This window comes from Lepisosteus oculatus, chromosome 4 (assembly GCF_040954835.1).
Source record: "Lepisosteus oculatus isolate fLepOcu1 chromosome 4, fLepOcu1.hap2, whole genome shotgun sequence".
Taxonomy (NCBI): Eukaryota; Metazoa; Chordata; class Actinopteri; order Semionotiformes; family Lepisosteidae; genus Lepisosteus; species Lepisosteus oculatus.
This window is the reverse complement of record NC_090699.1, coordinates 55,435,117-55,458,300: the sequence shown is the minus strand read 5'-3', so window position 1 is coordinate 55,458,300 and position 23,184 is coordinate 55,435,117. Positions and strand designations below refer to the sequence as shown.

Genomic DNA, 23,184 nt, shown 5'->3' with positions numbered 1-23,184 from the left:
CTGGAGACAGGAACACATATCATCATATCCACTAAAGCATTAGAAGCATAAGGGATCTAAGAGACATAATGAAGAAGGAAACAAAGCAAGATGAAAGGAATTACTTGCAGACCTCTGCTTGCAACTTAATACTGAACATGGTGCTTATTAGTCCTTGACATGAGACAAATTGTGATCTTCACCTCATGGGAAACAGATTAGTAATTTTACATGAAAAAACAGGCCTGGCAGGTAAATTCAGAAGCGTTACAAACAGAACAGCTGAATAAAATACACCATACGTTGTTTTTTTTTCAACCACATGATCAACAAGAACTACGTGCTTTTTCAGGCTAATTTCCTTTACTACATTATACCACATTTTCACAATTTTATTTCATGTTCTTATGAAATCTGAAATGTCTTCACTTTTCTTTTACTCATTCACTGGATATGTGCTTTCTCTAATCTTATTTTTTCATTAAATATGTATTGCAGTTTCAGCAAAGACTGAAAGGTTTTGACTTGCACAACCAAGAGCATGATGAAACTCACAGTAACTGAGGCTTGTTCAGTAGCAGCCTATCTGAATAGGCTATCTTAGAGGATAAGCAGCCAAAACCCCTTTTTACTATGTTGAGGACTGAGCTAGGGAGCTGCTGCAGGGGTGTAGATGGGGAGGCAGAGAGGATGCAGAAGAGGTTCTTGAAAGGAAGGAAGACCTGACTGTGAGACTTCCCCCCTGCATGCAGGTCCCCACTTATACATCTTGTTTGATGAGCAACTGGGGGTTAAATACAGTATGTCACTAAACTGCAACTGGGGTGCAACTACTGTACCCATAATCTGTCATTCACAAGCCCAAAGACTTTCCCACTATACCTCGCCTACTGTAAGTAGGGCACTCACACACATATGAGAGACAAGTCAGTAGATGCCAGTCAACCTCGATACATGATAGAAAATGTGATGGAACTTAACTGATAGAAATATCAATGAGCCTGAATTAATCTTTTGAAATTCAGTGAATCAGTGTGCAACACTGATCTCAGGATAACAACTAATGATACACAAAGCAAACTGTCCATGTACATTCAATTTAAGAAAGTAAAAAATACACTAACACCCCAAATTATCGAGTGTTTTCTAAACACAAATGTGAAGAATATACTTTTTTTAAACCTATGTATAAACATGTGCTCATTCATTTGACATTCCACTAAAATATATACAGTATACAGATATTTCAATATACTGTAGTGTCAATTTTAATAGACTGAAAAATTAGATTTCTATATGATGTACTATAAGTAATCCAACAAACAATTATAAACAATCACAAACTAAGATTCTTCAGAATTTTTAAGTTCCTTCTTGCATTGGAAATGAATGGACAATAAAAGAAAAGATGCAGCTAAGAGTTTTATCAAAAAAGGTGACAAACACTAAAAACAACAATGGTCATAATTTAGTCCTTTGGTAATAGTTGATTACCTTATGCACTTCATTGGCTTAATTTTAGATAATTCTCTTTGCCTTTTCGAGCACTCAAAAGATGCAACTAACATACTGTACAGTACATGCAAACCACTTTAATTGCACGATTTAGTCAAAACACCTTGAAGAACACAGTCTAATGTGTTAGCATCTGTTCAACTTTTCTTTTTCCTAAACAACAATAAAAAAAAAAACATTTAGTTTCACCACTTTCAAAAAAGTATGTCATTCTGCCTTATTTTCATGTAAGGTTGTAATTTCCAGATACAAAATTTACTTCAGGTCGAGCCTCAATAATGACACCAATTTGTGTCAAATTAACTGTCTTCAGCAGAGGAAACGGTAGCTGAATCACCATTGGAAGCACACCGACTTTGTGTGAATAGGAAAGTCCCATGCTTGATTGGGCAGTGTATTTTAATTGGAGCCTGGTATCAGGCGATAATGACTGTCATTGTAAATGAATCTGAACATGCAGATGTCTGCTGTGTTTTTCAGACTTTACAAAACTTTATGACCATAAACTGAAAAACTGCATCCTCCAGCCTTTCATTCTTACACAACAAAAGATAAACGGAATAGCATACCCAGTGACTCTAGAATGTGCTTGAGCCCTAGGAGTTCAGGAACGGTGATAGAGTAAGGGTTCTTAGATGTTTGTTCGAGTAAGGGATCTGATGCTCTTCTTTTGTATGACTCTGACTCTTCTCCAGAACAACCAATAAAAAAAATAACATTAAGGTAAAAATGTTAAATGTTAAGGCGTAGATTATCATTGTCCACATCCCTTAACAAAGCACATTACATAATTTTAAAGCATTTTTCTTAGTAGCTTCAAAGGGCAACTCAGAAGTGAGCATCACACCTCTTTACAGACAACACATTAGGTATTATGAAACAGGGGCTGCACGTCAAAGGTTCTCTATAAAACAGTGATTATAGGATGTTAAGTAGAGAAATAATAAAACAGGTATAAGGTTTAAAAAGGAAAAAAGGCTTCAGAGCCATGCATCAGGAGAATCTCTGTAACACAGAAGTACCTTTATAAACCTTCAGTACAGCATACGAAAAAATAGGCAGTGCCTCCACATAAAATCTCATTTCTCAACATGGCTTTAACCTAGACATTTCCAAATTACTAAAAACTTCAAAGTTAAAAAAAAACGAAACACTCCACAGCAGAGACAATATATGAGTTATATGTATGCCAAAGTCTATGTAAAGGATCACATGCCTCTGTACAATAATTAAAAACCATCTTATTAATCCACTTCACTCTGGTTGACATTTTGGCATGGGAGTCAATGCATTATAAATGGAGTTCTTAATCAGAGGGGCAAAAGGGCGCAAGGCTTGCTCTTGGCTCAATAAGATGCACTGAGATAAAGGGAATAAAGAAGACAAATCAGGACCCTTTGAGCAAATGATTTCGGATTCAAGGCATCACTAGAAATATTTTAAAAAGAAGAAATCTAAATAAGTGAAAACATTTGTTTAGGCAAACATTTTGGCCATTACAGAATTTCAAAGGTGTAGCTTGTTCTTCACATGCAGCTAATAAAATTTTGCCACCTACCTATAGTCAGTGATTTCAAAATAATTGTACTCATTCTGACCATGGTTACTAGCTTAATAGCTACAGTAGAGATGTTTTAGAAGTTTTACAAATACAAAAAAAAATTATAGTACCAGATATATACATTTTACATATACTGTACACTATACAGTACAAGCATACTGTATGATGATTTGAATGAATGTTGATCACAATAGGTTTTCCATTTAACCTTTCAACATGACATTTAAAATAAAATATGAAATAAAAACAAAAGCAAGACTTTGCCATCCATTTTCATTTCATTCTTTCCAAAATCAGTTTTAGTTGATAAAAAATGCAATTTTGATCTGTTAACTATGACTAATGGTAATTGGAGTAGATGTGTTTTTTAGGGTAGAAAGGGCAAGCAGGCTGGTTTCTTTGGAACAATACGAATCAGGATGGTTAATTGTTTCAGGGAGGTCTCATTAGGATGTAAATAATGGAAATCAATCATTGCACAGGTACTTGGGACATTACAGGGCTAAAGAAAATGTATTAAAGCTGATTATGCCAGCAGCTAATTTAATTAAAACTATCCTTGTCCTTGTCTGAAAACCTGAGTTTAAGGAATTACAATGAAAGGACTGTGACCTCTCAGGATACAAAGCCATAGAGAAGCAATCTGGTCTACAGGGAATGGAGGTTTTCAAGGAGAATCAGCAGCTTGCTTTTAAATACAGCCTGCAATCTTGGCTTAATTGATCCAATGAAAAGGCTAAGTGGTTACTTTCAAAGCAAAAGGTCCTACAGGTTACTGGTTAATTATTATCGTTGTATTACACTGCAGTTTGGTTCAACATATGACAAGATTATAACTGAAAAGCGAGCAGTATTTGCCAGGTGGATTTCTCTCACCATCCAACCCTCAGTCAGTGTGCCACATCCCCCTTCTGTTCACAGCACAAAAACCTCATCACCTTTCAAACAAAGGTGTTGCTAAATGACAAGAAGCTTTTTTTTCCCTAAAGTTAGACTGGGTTTGCTCTTGTGCAAAATGTGTTCTACTAAGACAAAACAAACCCCCACTCATTTGCATACCATCTCATCAGCGTACCTGCAACTGAAGAAATATGTTACATTATTTCTTGTGAGATGGAAAAGCTATTTACACATCTGTGCTGAAAAAGACTTCACCTGATCTGTTGTAGAACACTGGCAATGCACTGCCTACCCACAGTTCCTATGGTCCTTAATAAGGCGCTCCATGATTGGACCATGCTTTTCATTCCTGTACTGCAATACTGTACCACTTTTATCAAAAAGCACGTGTGACTGGGAGATAACATACTGTAATATGTCACATTTGGTTAGGTCAGTGGTGTCCAGTCCTGGTGCTGGTGACCCACAAACCTGTTAATTTTTCTTCCAGCTTAGCCAACAGTTAAACAATCAAACCTTTTAATCTAATGAATAATAAAATTTATTTGAACTGCTTGTTCCCAGCTCTTCAATCATTGTTTTTTTTTGTAAATGGAATAATATCCCAAACTTGTGACTAAGTAAGACTTCAATTATCTAGTGAAGGTGGGATGGAATGAAAACCAGCAGACGTGTGGGTCACCAGGACCAGGATTGGGAACCACTGGGTTAGGTAAAGGAGACCAGAAAGCGAGCCCTAGGATGAGTCAAGCACAGACACTCAAGCCTAGCTTGCAATGGGGACACAAGGAGAACACAAAGACTCCATGCAGACTTATGCCTGAGGCTGGGAACCCAGTATCCTGGGGCTGCAAGGCAGCAGTGCCAACCACTACCCCACCCCTGAAAACCACAGAGAAAAGCTAACCATGATATTAGCCCAGGTTTTAAGTGATTGTGTCACATTAATAAATCAAAACTCCCATAGGTGGGCTAAAACATATTTTTTCTTGGCACAAAAATTAATTGTGTGACTAAAGGTTTAGATGGTTGTTAGTTCTTGTTCTTATCTTCTATAGATGCAGCATTAAATAAAAATATAACATGGGGCACAACTGACCAATTAATGATGACTAATGCTCATTAAGTCTATTGTAAATAAGGTTGCGAGGTCACTGCCTGAGACTGCACTGATGCTTGCTGTATTGCACTACTTGTAGTAGTGAGCTTCAGGGACAGACAAAACACATTGGAATTCTATCTTTGGGTATGAGTCTATGATTCACCTACAGTATACATCACCCAAGCCCTTTGGGCAAGAACATGTTATCACAAAACTTAATTCTTTCACTTTTCAAGCAGGAGTGGGTGATAAAAAAGATATTCCTAAATATATGACACATGAGAAACAGATGGATTTTCCCCCCTGGCTACCTTTGATGGTCATATGATTGGGCAGTTTTTGGTCTGAATTGTAAATTCAGGTCTTCTTTTCTAATGCCACATTAAAAAACTCAGCAAGAAATGAAAAACATTTCACCCATCACTTGTGTTTCTGTCAGTTTCCCTTTAATACTCAAGCTACAGCAGCAGCTCCAAATGAAAACCCTTACTGTTGTGCATTTTGGAATTTGTTGATAAATTTGTATTAATTTGTATTCTTTCTACATTATTACTATTATTTATGATCTGCCAAATTCAATTAAACCTTGTTCTGAAAACAGCACAGTAAAACGTTTTGGACCTTCTTCTATATGTACATCATGTAAAAATAAATGTTATTTTTTAACAGTATTTTAACAAAGGGGAATGAAATGTCCAGTTTTGCCCAGTGCATTATTTTTGTTTGCAAGATTCCTGTCAAAACAGCAGTGTCTTCTTCTTCTACTGTCATACATTATTCTGCTTCATCTCGTAAACTAATTTCCCCCCAAAAAATAGATACAGTTGTGATGTAAAGTTAAAAACACAATTTTTCCACAGTTCCCCTTCCTTTGACATTTCTAGTTCTAATCAAATTCTGGCACAAACCAGACGAGTCTTGACTCACCGAATTGATGTGCTGTTTTACCAATGAAATCTAAACTTTTCCTCCTTTGAAAGACGTTACAGACCACAGAAGTCCAGGGAGGCAGGTTGGGGTTGGGGAGGTGCAGCCTGTTTGAAGCAAAGATTATTTTTTTGTATCTACAGAACGAAAAATGACAAGATGAACAAGATGGTTTCTGAGGGAACAGTCAAGATGCCAGAGTCGTCCCCAGGAGGGTCATCTCCATTGACAAGATGCTACCTATATTTGTGTGTGTCAGCTTCCCTGACAGGCCAGTAAAAATGATTAACCCACAGGCTTTTCCCGACTCTGTGGAAGTAAAGGAACACTGTTTTTTCATTTGAGGATGTCACTTGTGTCATTTCCTAAGATATGTTACATGCCAGTATGGCAAAAAAATAAACAAGGATTTTCAGTATCATTGGTTTGTGAAGTTAATTTAATTTGGCACTGTGCTACAGTCCTCCTAACCAAATGGGGCTCCTCTTTAGACCGTTTTTGCACTTTAGCTCCTTTGCTTTAAATCTACTGCCCGATATACTGTTCTGCATTACCTTGCTTCCATTTTGACAAGCTCATTGCCATTGGTGCACCACTGACTCTTTGCCATCTCTTAAACTGCACAATGTTATTAGTGTACATTGCAAGGATCGACAATATTTACTCCATAACATAAATGGATCATTTAAAAAATGTAAGCCACATTCGATAAAGACATCAGGTAAATGAAAAGGAAATTAATGAAAGGACTGATAGACTATTAACTAAATCCTTTTTCAATTCAATCACAAATACTGTTCGAAGAATGAGAACACACTGTGGAGAGTTGTCCAGCTGCATTTGAAGTTCTGGAGGATAGATGACGCCTCAGTCATACTGTACCACTGCTTTATGTTAAAGAATGGAAAGTCTAAAAAGCATTATATCTTATGCAGCCAAGGGTTATATAAACTGTTCTTTGGTGTCATCCTGTTCTACTGGGGCAGGGTGTGCCTGAGTCTCATGGCCTCATTTAATATTTATTAATCAAAAAGCACTGTTTCAAAACAGTCCTGATCGGAACACTAACTTTCAGGCTCCTCTGATACCACATGATCAAAGAAATGAACCCATCTTTTACGACCCATGGCTAAACTCATTTGTTTTGCTTGAATAAAAAAACGTAAATCCTTTTCAGAATTAATTGAAACAAATTATTTTTTTTTCCAGGAATTCATCAATCACTAGGAGAAGGAAAGTCTTTTCTTTCACAGGTTTCTCATGCTGGTTATCTTTACACGCTCACATCTGAGAAAGAAAGGTTTAATTTTGATGGCTTATGCACAAAGAAGACAAAGACATAGTAACTCTAAAATTAAATTCATTTTTCTTCACTGCAGTTCGCCCATAAAATCAAAGACTTATCTTTGCTGATTTGATGACTGAAATGTTTTGTGGGAAACCTATGCTTGAGTCACAGCAATTTTCACATTAATAAAAATATTCATAGCCTCACATCATGAGGACTTGAAAAGCATTAAACCCTAATTCCATTTGAAGGAAGACAGCCATCTCTTAAGTTATTAGAAGATAATGGGTTTTACAGATTATAAATTTGAACATAGCCACACGTCTGATGTGAAGCTTGCAGAATGTCCAACGTGCCACACCATTCTATTAGCATTGAACTAAAGCTAAACCCCAGCAAACGGCTCCACTTATTTCAGCTCCACATAGCTTTCCAATAGAGTACAAAACTAGGGTGGTCAGTATGCCTTCAGCAGTATAAGATTATCTTCTTCGTTATCAGAATACTCCTGGAACCTGGAAGAAAACTGCAGTTTTTCTTGCAGTGACACATCAGGGCCTAATGACTCTAACCTCAGTTGTGCCAGGAAATTAGCAGGTGGTTTACAGTGTGTAAATCCTTGACACAAACCCACTTGAATCATATATGGAAAAGTCCTCTGGGTAACACAGAGCAAGAGTCACTCTCCTTCATCTTATGGATGTTCAGTAAAGAATGAGCAGTGTCAGCCCCATTTGTTTTTCATTAATGTGACAAAAGGATGCTAGGTTCAGTGCAGTGGGAATGCTTTCAAACCGGTGGACCCTTACTGACATCTTGTCATATCTTTTAGTAGCTGACTTCACATAGTCTTGCTTTTCCAAAAATGCTAAGAGTGTCTAAAAAAGTCTTATCTTAGTCCAAAGACTAAAGACTCCAGCTGCCACATGGAGAACAATGATTGCTGTTCATCGGGTTCCTTTAAAAATGGAGTTTGTAATGGTTCTATGTGTGTTGTGTGTACAGAAAAAAACAATTGCATCTCTAACAACAAAAATCTATACAGCAGGTGTTAGCCTAATATAATGTAAATTATATGAGTTACAGCTCTCAACTTCAGCATTATTCAAATAATTTCTTTCAGCACTAAAAGTGCTTATTTCTTTATTAGTTAAAGCAATATTTTAGTTTCTTGTTAATGAAGAATTTGTATTCTACAAAATGCATTACAAAACTGTAAATAATAGGTTATACTATAGTTTTTCATACTTTAACAGGCAGTGTAAGTGAATTTGGACATGGTAAATGTCGGTTTTACATTTTCTGTTCTCAGTTTTCAGCTGTTGAATGCTGCAGTACTCTGAGGTTTTTTTCCTTCCAAAGTCAACCCTAAAAGATGATATATAACAATGTGTACTTCTTCAATCATTTGGGAACTTATTACGAATTCATAATTGGATTATCTATTATGAATATGTTCAGTTTTAATTGTAGAACAACAATGCCCTATTAATTCTTAAACTTGTGTACATTCTTCTGTACAGAACTAGCAGTCCTACTTATCCACTGAATTAAGACTGATTCTACCTTAGTATCCACAAGATTAAAAAACAAATTGATTTTTATCTACTGTGGAGAGACTGCAAGTACCTTGCTAATCAGAATCAATACAAACAAATCATTGAGCACAATGGAAGTTGTCTGCACTACACAATTTTGATAATTTGTGCATCTAGAAAGTAATGCAAAAGTAATAAATCTGATAAACTTATTTTAAAACAAAAGAACATTATTTTTTAGTAGCAAATTAAAAAGTACCAGAGTGTAATTCATCCTCTCTAGCTTAACAATAATGAGATAAGCATGCCTTATATAAAGAGACTTTATTAAAACTGTTTGTTTGTGTCCAGTTATTATCTTAAAATGTATTATTTTCTTTCCAAAAGCTGTGAATTTATATCTTTAATCTCTGATCAAGAATGAATCACCAAAATCCTATAAGGATCTGGAAATATACCACAGCAGTGGAAAACCACACAACATATGGTGCAAAATGTTAAAGACTTTAAGCAGTGACAGTTTTATTTGCACACCAGTTATCTGATGGATAAATAAAAAGGATAAACATCTAAAAAAAAAGTTTTGTTTTTGCTAAGGGTGCAGGAAACATGAATATTAACACCAGAATCTTTCAGGTATTTGATGCTAATTTCTTAATTTCATACTCTGCATGATGCTAACCTATAGTGGTGGAACAAAAGACAAACAACTCTCCCTCAGCCATATTGATCACTTTGCTCAAATGTCCTCCCTGGAATTAACTCAGATTGTTTCTGAGTCCATAGAGTTCTAGCTCACAGTGTGGAGTTTGATTACACAAGCTTTGCAGGTTCCTCCACATATTGATACCCCAGATGTGCTCCCAGATGAGCTCCAGGGGTTGCTGCTGTGAATGTATCCAAACTTGGAAACTTGTCTGGAGATGCAGGGCACTCTGCTCAATCGGAGCAGTCAAAAATGCTTCTGATCTTTCTGAAGCTAGCAGATCAATATACTATAACTGGCATAGGTTTTGGAGCTGCAGGGGGATTGAAGGGTATTTATTTCAATCTGTTTTAACACATCCTCCTCCTGCATTTGCTATTGAGTGTGTTAAAGTTGGTTTAAAGGTAAAACAAATACCAGAAGGGGAAAAATAGTTATGAACTGTTTATGTATTTAATCATTTCTTTGGCATCACCAATTGTGTCTTTACAACTTAGCTCACAGCTGAACCCACACATAGAGAATTAGGCAAACAGGTTACTTGTATCACAAGCAAGTGAATCAAGTATTGAGTTCCCATACTTAGGCTGAAGTTTCCTGAAATATGCATTTTAATGCTGATAGTCTAACTGTGAAGGAGACAGAATAAAGTGTCACCAAATGCAATCGCTCTTTTAAAAGAGCCTACTGGAGAAAAAGCTGCACAACCATACAGAGATAAGATATTGTAGTGGATTATCACTTAGTACAGTATCTTGGTGTTCAAGGTTCTTCGATTAAACATCATTCTGTAAATCACACAATTCTTTTATTACAAAACCTGCAGAGGTTGGAACACAGACAATAAGACTAAACACAAAAACAAATTGATGATGCAGCTACATAAAGAATGGTGACAAAAATTATTTCCCAACATTTGCAAATTAAAATATAGTGATTTTTTAATATTCTGTTTTGACTTCATATATGAAAAAACAAAGGTTTTTAGGAATCTGGAACAACTGGCAAATAATCAGAGCCAATATTCTGGCTTCTGTCAAAAAATGTCTGATGAATTAACCACTAATTACCAGCAGACAAGAGGGAGCGAATGGCCTCCTCTCATTGGTGACTGTTCTTATGTTTAAAATGTTTTTTTTTAATACTGTAACTAAAGACTTCAAGAATTGACAATTAGAGTCACAATATCTTAACCGTGTTCCTCACAGGCGGATGTAGGCTTTTTGTTTTCAATTTTTTCACAGACAACACTTAAAAGAGGGTTATAAGAGGGTTATAAGCCTTATAGACAGTGCAATGGGAAAGTGAGTGATGTCTCTCTGGGCAAACCCAGTGTCCTATCTAGAGTGTTCTAGTTTGAGTGCTGAACATATTATCAGATTAAACCTCTTTCTTTTAAGCTTATTCATCATGTCAACTCAGAATCACTCAGAACAATATTTCCATTATCTATATTTGGGTTTGCTGTGACTCATAGTGGTGTAGTGGCATGGGGTTGGAACAGCTTCTGCACCAGAATAAAACAAACTTATAGAGAGAAAGATGAAACTTAATAGAAATCACTCCAGACGTAAGAGCTCTCTGGAGTGTGGATCCAGGATATCACACCGAGGAAAGACAGAGCTGAAAATTGCCAATGGCTGCACTGCAACATACCTGTGCAGCCAAGCTGCACAGCCAAGCTGAAATATTACAGCCAAGGTGAAATATTACAATTATGCTGTTAATTTAGTAGGTAATTAAGTAAAAACCAAGGATTGCGTTTGACACTCTTGATATAGTGGATCCCAGGTCTATAATCTTTAAAAGGATAACAAATCCTAGTCACTGATATCAGGTGATGAGAATGATTTGGATTAGCTTCAACTGGAAAAATCCATCAATCTAATGAATATTTGGAAGGGCTCTTCATGGCACTCTTAATAATTGCAGTGAAATGTCTTATTTTCTGTCTGTTTTATCTCTTTATCTTTTGTTGGTCTGATATGAAATGCCATTTAAGACTAAAACACTGGGAGTAATAAAGAACATGAATTGATCTGTTTTCAAAATCTTTGTTAGTACAATAAGAAAGTTTGACTTTAGATCAATCTTATATTGTTATACCACCCTGGCTTTTTTACATAATGGCCCACTAGAGAAATATTTTGTTCATGAAGCATTTTAACTTTTCAGTGCATCTGTTGCACGTTGAATGATTCATAATGCATAAATCAGTCTTTTCTGGAACAAAGATAAGGTTTTGGATGTCATCCTTATCCCCCGAGCAAGCTTCAAAAAGGGAAACCTACACACTAATTCCGTTTTTTTTAAAAAACATTGTGGCCTTTTTAATATTTCTGTATAGCCTCCTAACCTTTTCTTTGTGAAGTGTCTTGTGGTAAAAAATAAAGAAACAAAAAAAAGAGCAAACTAAAGCTTAGAGAAAATGACAAATTGCTGTCTGCTTGATAAGGTTAAATTTAAATTATCCTTTTTATGAACATGGTAACCCTCTAATTGTTTTAATTGTCATTGTTAAAAAGACCTGTTTATCGTTATGTGATTTCTGTTTTGTTTTTTCTTTTCATTGGTGGTGTTCAATGATTAACAGTAAGCTATTTAATTACACCTCTTCTGTCAGAACCCACGATGAACAATTGACTTTAAACTGCAAGAACTTTTCTACATGCCTGGAAAATAATGTGGGTGCAGTTTAAAAGGCATGTTATCCTTGAACATCTTCAAAGATTTCCTAGAGAAATCAAATCTTCCTTTTAAGAAATAGTTATTCACTAGATTTGTATTTAAATATTTAACTTTTATTCTTGCATAACATATTTAACATACTGTATTAGAAATTTATCATATTTCTTGCTCCATGTCCCTTTATTGTTTTTATGGCTGTTTGAAGTACTAATCACCATTTAAAAAAACACATACTGTAATTAGATAGCTCACAAATCAAATCCTGCACCTTTTACTCTATTTCTTACAGTTTTCCCTCTTCCTTTCTTTCTACCCAAAATGAACCAGAAGTGTTCTTGAACAGTACTTCAATATCAAATGTTAAATTCTGTAACTATAAGGAAGAGTTTGATACCAAGATAATTCATACTATTCATACTATTTAAGTGTCTGCTACACTTCTGCCTCACACTGGGGGGTTCAAACCATTAGGCGCAAACTCGGAAATGGCATAAGCAGCACACATTTTTTTGACTGGTCCATTCACCACCAAACCACTACCTGCTACTCACAGTGAGCTAGTATGAATCATTTAAAAGACTGTTTTGGAGAATAATATGGATAACAAATAACGCTTTAAGCCTAAACACAAAAAAAACAGAACACATGCTAAGAATTGTGATGAGGACTGCAATGAAATGCGTTGTCAACCACTCTGTTTCATGACTTCCCACGTGTGACTCAAAGAAAATGTTTTATCAACACAAGCAACTGCTCTTGGTGTACATCAAGAGTGAAGCCAGATCTCAAGCAGGAAGAGTAGTCAATTCTATTTTTTTTAAAAAGAGTTCTTTCTGTTCCACATGCAATTCTTTGTCATGCATTTAAATATGTGCCAATAGAAATGACCTCTGCAGCTTCACAAGTGAGAGCTGGTCATCTTCCTCTAGAAGTTCCATCTGCAGCTTCCAGTGCCACATAACAGAATTTATTTATTGTGCCTGACCTTTTGTCTGTGTCGTGATGCCTCAGCAATCATGCAGCTCACCACAACATCTACTACATTTCTGTCACTATCATTAAATTGTGGGGGGAAAAATCCACCTTTGAGTCAACATATTCTATAGTGCAGAATGAGACCATAGTAATTGTTAATTCATTAACAAGGGCATTTTCCTGGTCCCCCTAAAACACAAATATTCAAAGGATCTGTGGTTATTATGGGGAAAAAATCACTATATAGCCTTCCTGTGTAACAACATTTTCAGAAAGATTTTGTCTGCAACAAAGTGTCAAAAAACACTGCAAATGAAGTTGAGTTGCAGCTTTCACCATCTAAGTTTATTAGCTTGTATAACCTCTAATATTCTGTAAAAACCAATCAGAAATGAGTAATAATAGTACAGATAAGTACAGTAATGTAAGACAGTGTGGTATATCTCGTTTTGCAACAAATATCTTACCATCACAACTGGCAAGCCAAACTCTGGCAATGGGTAATAATTTAATTGGTCCCTTAGAGTTCCTCTTAAAGTGGGTTAATTATCATTTTTTTAACATTGACCTTGGCTTTTAACAGGCCAGCCACATCTCTCTTCCAGGCTGTTTACAACATTAACAAGGTTAATTGTATCTCTGGCTTCTGAAATAACTTTTTTATTTGTGAAGTCTTCAGTAAGCTGCTCAGTACAAACTGTGTGGTCCCACTCTAAGAGTCCGTGACAGTATCTAGATCACATTTATTCCCACATTTATTAAAGCTAACACTAACCTTGCTGGCAGGAAGTGTGATTAAAAAAGTCAACTTGTAAAAATAGTCAGTTCATTTATATGTGAAACTGAAATCACTTTAAAGTGTTTTATAGTGTGTATTGGGCAACGAATAGTTTAATATCAATGTCACTGTAGGAGAAATTCAGGAAACAGTTCCAAAATATTTGTTTTTATTCTTCTCTTGACAACAAATATTAAAGTTTTTACAGCTAAATGAGCACCACATTAAGCATACCCACATTTAAGGCACTGAAAGCCCTGTATTACTTCAGACATTTCAAGTGGAGATTGGTCACTGGTCGGACCGCAATCCAGTATATTGGTAACACATCTGCCCGGTTTAGAGTAAGAGGAGAGGTCTTCACAGTGAGACATTTCCAAATACAGTATTCAGGCTTGTGAACCTCTGTGTCATCTGTAGATTGCCTTTCAGGGAGCTGTCATGATCTGACCCCCCCCAATAAAAAACCTATATGAAGAAATAAAAAAATGCGCCTCACAGAATGTTATGAGTAATGCATGACACGGACTCTGCAGGAGAAGATTTGTCAGGCGGGCCAACACAAATCAAGGCAACTCCAGAAGAGGAGCTGAATTCCTAATATCTTAATGCAATTCTAGACTTTGATGTTTTGGCACTTTTCCTCTGGAGGGAATATTTAGAGAGATGACTATTTTTCAGGTGGTGCCTACCCGAGTGACCATTGAATCATGCTGTGAAGATTATGTTGTCTCCGTTTATACAAAATGGTAATGTTGCCGCATCATGAGATTTAAGCAAATAACAAAAAGTTACATGTAATCCTTTATAAAAACCTGAAACAGAGCTTGTGAGTGACCTCTCTACTCATCTTGTAGATTTTAATGTCTTTTTGGGAGAAAATTGTGTTACTTAACTGCAGAATGTTCAAAAGGCTATAGTTAGGCTTCCTTTTCACTTGTGTTGCTTATGTCAAATGTTTTGTTTTCAATTTTGATAGTCGTAAAAGTTTGTCATCTTCTACACATTCTTCACAATTATATTTCTAAGTACTAATTTCTAGCTAATGTGTAATATTTCTAAGGTCTCTGATCCTTAATTTGGTCTTAAAAACCTCATTGAATCAAAATCTCAGGAAACTAAGTCAGAAACCTTTTATTTGCTTTCAGGAAATATGTATTAAAACATTTATTATTTACATTTTAATGAAAATTGACAGTAGATTTGGACCAATCCTGTGTGGAATGTGTTATTGTTTAAAGTGGATCTGAAACATTAATTTACACCTAGTCTGTGACTGGCCCCAAGGATAATGTTTCATCCTCTTAAATGTGGTTAATATCGTCCAATAAAAAAATAACAGAAACACTGGAGATTTCTGAAACATTGTTTCTCCTGTGTTTGTGCTATAATAAATCAAACCGTTTATCAGTCATTTATTAGATATAAATAGCCTAATTTCCAGAAAGTGATTTTAGGTCAATGCATCTTTATTTTTTATCATTGTTTTAAAAATGTAATTTAAATGTATCAGTTGCATTTTCACAGTGTTAAAAGTTGGGTAAACTATATGAGAAATAGCATTCCATTAGTAATTGCACAGTATGTCTGATTAGATAGACTGGTGTTTTTCCTTAAATTCGCTTTTTATTCTGACATTACACCAAAATCCATACCCATTTTTAAAAAAATGCATTAATTCCTTATTTTTTGCAGTTCTCCATGGCATCCTACAATTTAGTTTGCAAATAAGGATTTGTTTGGAATTATTTGTCAATGATATAATTAAATAGAGGATTTAAATTTTCAAACCCATTACACCACAAAAGAGGTCAAGTTTGCAATAGAATGGAAGGACAAGCTAGCGTTCCCTGCTTTTGTGTTATATTAATGTAAAATTAACCTGCATTGCTTGGTTCATCATTGAATTATAATACAAACTGTAATCACACATCTTAATTTGTTACACATTAACAATGTGTGAAAGCTTCCTGTGGCAATTTGTTTTTATCAAATTAAAATTGAATGTCTATTAACTCCTCTATATTATCGCTTGTGAGCCAATATAATAATTACAATTATAGTTATATAAAAGTTTGCTCTGCCAGTACTGCTATATGACATTTATGTCGCTAATGTTTTCTTTTTAAATTAGCTACAGCTAAACAAAGGAGGGAAAGGGTTAAATTGGTTGTAATTTTAACCCTTCTTTCACATTGCCTGATGCCCATATTAGTCAAAAAGATGATCATTTAAAGAGTCAAAAATAATGTTAAATTGTGGTTTATTCAATCACCAAACTTAGGCACACCTCTTTTATAATCTGTAGACAGCCGTAACAATGAAGGCGATTCAGTGAATTCAAGGTTCTTTTTTTTTCATCTCCAAGATTTCTTTTTTCCAGCAGCAATTACTGCATCTAATAAATACTTCTTTTGGAATCATTATACATTTTTGTGGAATATAATATTAATCTGTTTGAAGTTAATTTTTATCTTGAATACTTTACAGTTACTACTGTTAAAGACTACAAAATATGCCAAACCAAACCTAAGTACTAAGTACTAAGCAAATCAGTGCTAAGCCTTATATTTGGTGCTAATTTGCAACTCTAGAATATTGTGTAAAAATACTTTAATATATATAATTAACATAATTTCCTATAGTTAATATCACATCACACAGTTCTATTATGAGCAATATGTTCATTAATTAAAAAAAATCTTTAAAAAGGGTTAAGAGATTTCAGTCATAAAATGCACTTAATTGGTTAAATATACAGTAGTCATAAATATACAGTAGTTGATTTGTGTAATACTGGCAAAACACACACCACAGTTTAAACTCTTAAAGTTCAACTTTATTGTGTCATATACAGTAGAGAACTACAGTATGTGCTAACCTTCTCCATTCAGACCCTAATAGAATAAAGTGAGGCGGTCCACAGCAACAGAATTTTCAAAAGAAAACGTATTTTGCTCAAATCAATGTAAAAGACAAAGTCAAGGGTGACAACACCCAATAGAAACATAAAATAATAAAACCTGTTTAAACTTCACAAAAATGTACCATTTAAAACTAAACTTCCATGGATAAATGGAGATAAATCTCTTGCCTTCCAAAGTCCAGTGGAGTTTCTGTTCTTGAGCATTTAAACACAGTGACTCCAGGAATTTAAGAGGTACATGTAGGTGTTTTACATGAATCGAGATGAGTATTGGCAGCTTACTGTATTAGATATGACAGCACATTTATAAAGCTATGAATTATTTCATTACACGTCTATGAGAAGGGGACTTCAAATGGCTGAATGAAATGTAAAAGGGTATCTCACTGAAATGAAATGATCTGCACTTACCAATGAAAGAAGCTTCAAAATGTGTTTAAAATGTGATCTGCAAACGTTACACTTAAGAATCAATAAACTATTTTTATAGCTTAAGATTTCTGTAACTTAAACCTTTTCTTCATTTACGACAACTGTACTTTGACCCTTGTTCAACATTTTCAATAGTAATTCAAATGTACAAACTTGGTATGTACATAGATCTTATAAATTAAAATTAGGATTAAAAATACAAAAAATCCATTATTTATGACCAGAGATTAGATATTAATATAAACAAAGTAATTAAGGTAGAAGAGCAAAATTATCCTCTGCACTGTAAGCATAAAGAAATAGGCAACAGTATGTTAAAACATTGAATGGCAGTTTAGAAGATTTTCAAGGAAAAGCGTGTCTTTCAATTATATTTGTGTGATATTTACTATGTATGAATATCAAGAAGTTACATAAAACAAAAATGACATTTTCATGTATCTTTTACGCAAATTAATTTAAAGTACTCTTGCCATTCACAAACTCACTCATCTACTTTGGCAGATTTATTTATAGGTTGTTGATGTTAGAAACGTACTTTATATAGCCGGAACAATGAATCCCTGTTTAAATATTTTCATGAATAAGAAATGTATTTGAAAAGGACTTTAGAAAGTGTGTGCTACGTTGCTTGTCTATTATACTATGCTTTCTTCATGCTTTGATTAATAAATGTTACAATTCTTTAAAAACATATTTTTAATTTTGGGGTTGCTATGACAATTAACAAAGTTATTTTGAGCGCCCAATTTTGCTAAATGAAGTCTTTTAGCGATACATGGGTTTCAGAACCTCGGACAGCGCCTCCTGCATATACAGTACCTCCTGTATACTGTAGCTTTACCCTTACCTCCAATGGTTGTTTCTTAGTATTAGTGGATATAGCATTTGACCAGCACTCACTTTATGTATTTCGTTTTCTTAAAACTTTTTTCCAACAATCATTTTAATCCTGCATGAAAGGTAGTGAATCATCATTTTAAACTTTTTGTTTAACTTATCTTCAAATGTATTCTGCATTTATCGCTGTGCACGTATGCAGACAGATCAAACTAAAACGGGAAAAAACTCGTAAAAACTTTTAATTAGGCACATATAAGGACAATTTTGAGTTTACATGATATATTATCACTGAGGGCAACTCCACTTTGGGTATTAATTTTGTTGACTTAATTTACACTTCAGATCCAATTCTACTGTTTTCTTTTTTTGCGGATACTTGTAAGTAGGATTTGACCGAAGTTGGTGAATAGCCTGACATTTGAAACCAAGGTAGAACAGCGACCTCTACAGTTAAACATAAAACTGTGCCTGCTGACAGGCACGCTTAGAAATCATTACTGGTGACATCAATGAAACAACCGATACCACCCAAATTACTACAAAATCGTTAGCATGTTGGGGGTGTACGAGAACTATAAATGAGGAGCCTCAACATATCGGACACACAACTTCGAAAGCTGCGTGGATACGTTAGTGTGCCTCTCCAATCAAACCTCTGTAAGAACGTCCTCAGCACTATTGTCATGTATTAAAAGTACGTGCAGAGGAAGTGCATAGGAAGAACAGAAAGACTTTCTTGTAAAGAAAAGTTAGCCTGCAATATTTTAACAGCAGGTAAGTTATGGTGGTTTTTTTTTTTCCAGGCATTTGGTTTGACGCTGTTGTGCCCACATCTTTGTCTTCAAGTTTCGATATGTAATGGTGATTACAATCAACAAACTAAGAGTGTTAAACTTTTAATATTATCGACGAGATTTTACATGTGCATGTCTGCTTATGAGTTTTTACGTCTTTAGATGTCAGTAGGTTTCTTTACAGTCGGGAAACAGAAGTATGTACAGTAGTACAAACGGGACCTCCTTACATTAGTTTCGCGTTCTCTGAACCTGCAGTTCTCATGCAACTCTGATTTCTTTATTTCGTGCAATTTTGAACTTTATTTAGCAATATTATTAATTTATTATTTAATAAACAGCGGCACGTCTTTCCATCTGCTTAGTGAGTTCTGCTTTAATAAAATCTTAATCTTTGTTTTAGGTCCAAGGAAACCAGCATCACTATGAGGTCTGCCTGCTTGATTCTTCTAGTGTCTCTCACTGTTTGCAATCTCACTGTCAATCTGGGACAAAATATCCCTGATGAAAGCGACAAGGAAGAACGAGTGCCCTTAGATGATATACTACAGAGAGCACAGAACATCATCTTCAGATCTCTACTGAAAAAGATCGAAGATGAGGACAAACTTAATGGTATGTAGCTCGTTATTTCGCAGCTCTATTCACAAACTTCATCGAAAGCTAAAGCCACAAGCAGATAATTGTGCCATTGTACAGCACGCTTTCATTTCGTAGAAAAGGAAACTTTTTAATGACTCTTTTCATTTACTTTGTTGCAGTTTTCATTGCTTTACACATAACCATTTCAATTTATGGCAGATTAAATATCTGGGATTCACGATACGGTTGTCATGTATTTATTCCGCGATACTTATGCGTTTTGTTACGCATTTTGACCATACACAGATATGGTATACATACACAGTATATTAAATAAATAAATAATACAACATACACCGACAGCTGTGAACACGAACACATTCTATTTATATAATGAATACAGGTCATTCATCTGGTTGTCCTGTTCTATTAACTCAATTCTGTTTCACTTAAGCCGTTCTAAGATTGTTTTAAACAAGTCTTATATTAATTTATTAAAAGTCGAGGCACACACGTTTCTATATCAAATGCCATATTATACTTCAGCTCCTGTAAACTATTTTCGACCAGAAATAGAAATCGACACAAAGCAGGCCAGTTTTTCAACAGAACGAAAATAAAACGCAATTCAATCAAATTCTTTCACTACATGTAGTATACGAGATTTGCTTTTGAAACGTGGTTTATTTAATTCGATTGCACAACGGAGAGTCGAGTCGTTGAACTATGTTAGATATAATGGCCCAAAACGCACAAATGATAATCGCTGATTTATGCCACCATGAGTATAATGTTCAGATAATAGCTCTAAAAATTAAAAACCTCAAGATGTGTCATCTTTTAGAAGTTCGCGCTTACTGTGGTTGGTAAAGTAATTGGGTTACAATTATACTGTTGAAAACTAATTTCAGGTTCCACTCGGTGTATTGCACAAACTCTAATGCTGTCTGTAGGTTTTTTTTAAAAAAAAATAACTCTTATCTTCTTTTTCTTTTCTTTTTTTCTCGTACTTCTTTCACTTACAGATCAGGTCTCTTCGCAACAGGAGTGGCTTTCTAAGAGGCAGCATCCTGGCAAAAGGTACCAAGAAGACATTGAGAAAAGGCAACACCCGGGCAGGCGCGAGGAGGACGAAGATTTAAGATACCCCGACTTCGAGAAAAGGCAGCATCCCGGCAGACGGGAGGAGGACGATGACTACTTCGAGGAGCAAAAGCGACAGCATCCTGGAAAACGAGAGGACGAAACAGACGATTATGTGGAACTGCAAAGGCGTCAACATCCGGGTAAGCGGTCCCTGATGGACCAGTATTCCGACGCCACAGATTCTCAGATGGGTTACCAAAGTGACATGTCCAAAAGACAGCACCCAGGTAAACGCTACCTGTCGTACAATAAACGACAGCACCCGGGCAGGAGAGAACTGGAGAATGAACTCGATGCTGGGGACCTACAGGACTTGGAGAAACGGCAGCATCCCGGGAAGAGATATTGGGACATCAAAAGCCCAGATTATATCAACAACCTTCCCTGCGATATCAAAGACCCCGTAAAGTGCAACAAGGCTAGTCTGTTGCTAGAGCTGCTTGATAACGTCAACAAGAGCAGAGCTGAAGAGAAGAGACAACACCCAGGCAGGAGGTTCGCTTTTGACGACGATTTGACGGATCAAGAGTAAAAAGGCAGAGGCAAAAGAGGGAGAGTACTGTAATGTAAAGAAAATACATGCATTCCTATAATAAAGATTATTTGGTATTTGTTTAATTTAATGATTGATTTACCCTTTTTCTCAGACCACCTGATTCAGTTTCTCTGGCAATCCGATTAATCACTAGAAAGTACAGTAATTAGGGTGAGCGGTAAGAAGCTTTAAAAAGTTAAATTGAAAGATTAGTTTTTGTAACCATATTGCCATGAATTGAGACTATTACAGATAACCACTCAGACATACCCTGTAAATGACAGAAAATGTAGTTCTGCACAGACGTTTTTTCAGTGAGTATAGAACAAATATTTTACAACACAGCTTTCGTACAGAGCAGTTCTCATACATAGTACGTATTCTCGCGTCAAACATCATAATAATATAAACGGAAGTTAAAGGATATTGCGACGACAGGAGGGCGTTTGTGCAAAAACCTGGTCAGTAATACGGAATTTATGCCATCCATTGGTTAACTGGATTGATTACGCAGATCAGAAATTTTGGATTTGAATATTTGAATTGAGTAGGGTGTTGCGCAACACAATACTGCTGCCATTTCTTTTTCACTTTGATTTCAATTGCCAGTAAAACTTTATCATCACATGTGGCCTACCTATGAAATAAAGTGTTTCGGAAAGTAATACATAGACCTAGTTTTCGTATCTGTGTATCTGATTTTCTCACTTAGCTTTGACCGGTGTTAAATGAAATTTCAACCGCATAAAATACAAATTTGCAATGTTCCTGGCAAAACAAAATGGGTCCCCAAATTATTTTTCTACACAAAAGCTCCTGTATGATTTGAGACAAATGTTTATTCTGTAAAGAATTATTTTAGTAAAGCTAGAGCTTGCTTTGTAAATGACTGAACTATAGTGACATTATGTACAATAAAATGAAATGCACACATACTGTACTGACAGATGTGACATTCAAAGGATTGAATAACCAGCCTCATGTGTTTCATTGTTTGCTTTACCCATTTTAGTTAGAAATTACAGAGAATTAATTTATTCTTAAAATACACTGAAAGTGTAAAAAAAGCACAGTCAAATTGATCAGCTGTCCATGAGGTGACACAATGATTTTACGAGATAATTATCATTCTGTTAATCTGATGACCTTTCTCAAAAGCATTAAAGCAAAACAAAGAGACATGCATACTGGGATTTGGTGAATCCACCCCTCTGTGCTGGTATGGTGATATTAGAATCTTTCTCTATTGCTTCACATCAGCAAATCACCAGTAATATGTTGTAAGCATTCATCCAAGCTTCACCAACAGGGTACCTACAATGTTATAACTTGCTTCTACCTCTGTGAGATGTGTTCCTTAATTGTCTGCATCTTTTAATCTCTGTATCTTTCTGATTAAATAATAAGCACATCTGCATCAAGCCTTAAATTTATATGGAGCTCCTTCAGTTCAATTAAAGAGAGACCAAATCAGAAAAAAAAGGATTTCAGGGCAAAACCAATGAATTTGAAGAAAACCAAAGTAAACATTTCTAAAAGTCATTACAGCATCAACAAGCAGTAGAGGAAGACTGAACTGCTTGTATAGGATGCTGAGGCTTTATTTTCAGGCATAATTCCTGTGATTAATACTTTTCTGCAATAGTTTAGCTATTACATCTGCACTTTAACACAATAAATAACAGCAACAACACTAGAACTACAAAAACATGTGTCTGCTAATATGGTTTAATCTGCGTAATTCTCACAGTTCCATAGAACTTTTTTGTGACCAAGATAATATGATGCATTTTTCTCTGCAGTCCAAGATCTACTGTATATAGCAGAGTGAAAATTAGAGGAAGCTAGACTGAACACTTCTTATAACTCTTATTACTATATGCCAACACAGCAAATGTAAAACTCAGTCATCATGAAAATCTGGAATTGTGCTTGAGACACTGGGCACTAGGGAATAGTCAGGAACCAT

General features: G+C 35.4%; 1 protein-coding gene across 1 annotated transcript; it reads left to right on the top strand.

Annotated features, from left to right (window-relative positions):
• The first annotated feature begins 18,701 nt into the window (after positions 1-18,701).
• Positions 18,702-22,632, top strand: trh (thyrotropin-releasing hormone). Its single transcript, XM_015347319.2, has 3 exons — positions 18,702-18,932; positions 19,356-19,567; positions 20,560-22,632. The coding sequence occupies exons 2-3, from the start codon at positions 19,378-19,380 to the stop codon at positions 21,210-21,212; spliced, it is 843 nt and encodes a 280-aa protein (XP_015202805.1). The 5' UTR covers positions 18,702-18,932; positions 19,356-19,377; the 3' UTR covers positions 21,213-22,632.
• The last annotated feature ends 552 nt before the right edge of the window (positions 22,633-23,184 follow it).

Excerpts from the sequence above, each read along its gene's own strand:
- trh (XM_015347319.2), top strand. The coding sequence starts at position 19,378 with ATGAGGTCTGCCTGCTTGATTCTTCTAGTGTCTCTCACTGTTTGCAAT. Across the intron at positions 19,568-20,559 it reads AGATGAGGACAAACTTAATG|ATCAGGTCTCTTCGCAACAG; the intron begins GTATGTAGCTCG and ends TTTCACTTACAG.